We start from the raw sequence: 245 nt of genomic DNA on the forward strand, positions 1-245 counted from the left end.
TGCTGCTGCTGCAAAGAGAGTAGAATGGAGGAGTGTCATCGCTGCTGCTGCAGTCATTTATAACATAAAAGTAATTATTTCTTTGAGACACAGACATTTCGCTTGCTGCTGCATCGCTGCTGCTGCTGCTGCTGCTGCTGCTGCTGCTGCAGCAGCAGCAAATGACTCAAGGGGGCCCCCAGGAGGCCTCTCTCGATTGGCTGCAGCAGCAGCAGCAACAGCAGCAGCAGCAGCAGCAGCAGCAG

General features: G+C 54.3%; 1 protein-coding gene across 1 annotated transcript in view; it reads left to right on the forward strand.

The window, feature by feature from the left end:
• Window positions 1-161: 161 nt before the first annotated feature.
• EMH_0072860 (uncharacterized protein) overlaps window positions 162-245 on the forward strand; it is a gene marked incomplete at both ends in the record, with an annotated part of 1096 nt that continues 1012 nt past the window's right edge. Inside the window, one exon of the mRNA XM_013499263.1 lies at window positions 162-243. Coding sequence (XP_013354717.1) covers window positions 162-243 — 82 coding nt within the window. The remainder of the gene's footprint in view (window positions 244-245) is intronic.

Source organism: Eimeria mitis, genomic scaffold, assembly GCF_000499745.2.
Source record: "Eimeria mitis Houghton genomic scaffold, Emh_scaff4151, whole genome shotgun sequence".
NCBI classification, from domain to species: domain Eukaryota; phylum Apicomplexa; class Conoidasida; order Eucoccidiorida; family Eimeriidae; genus Eimeria; species Eimeria mitis.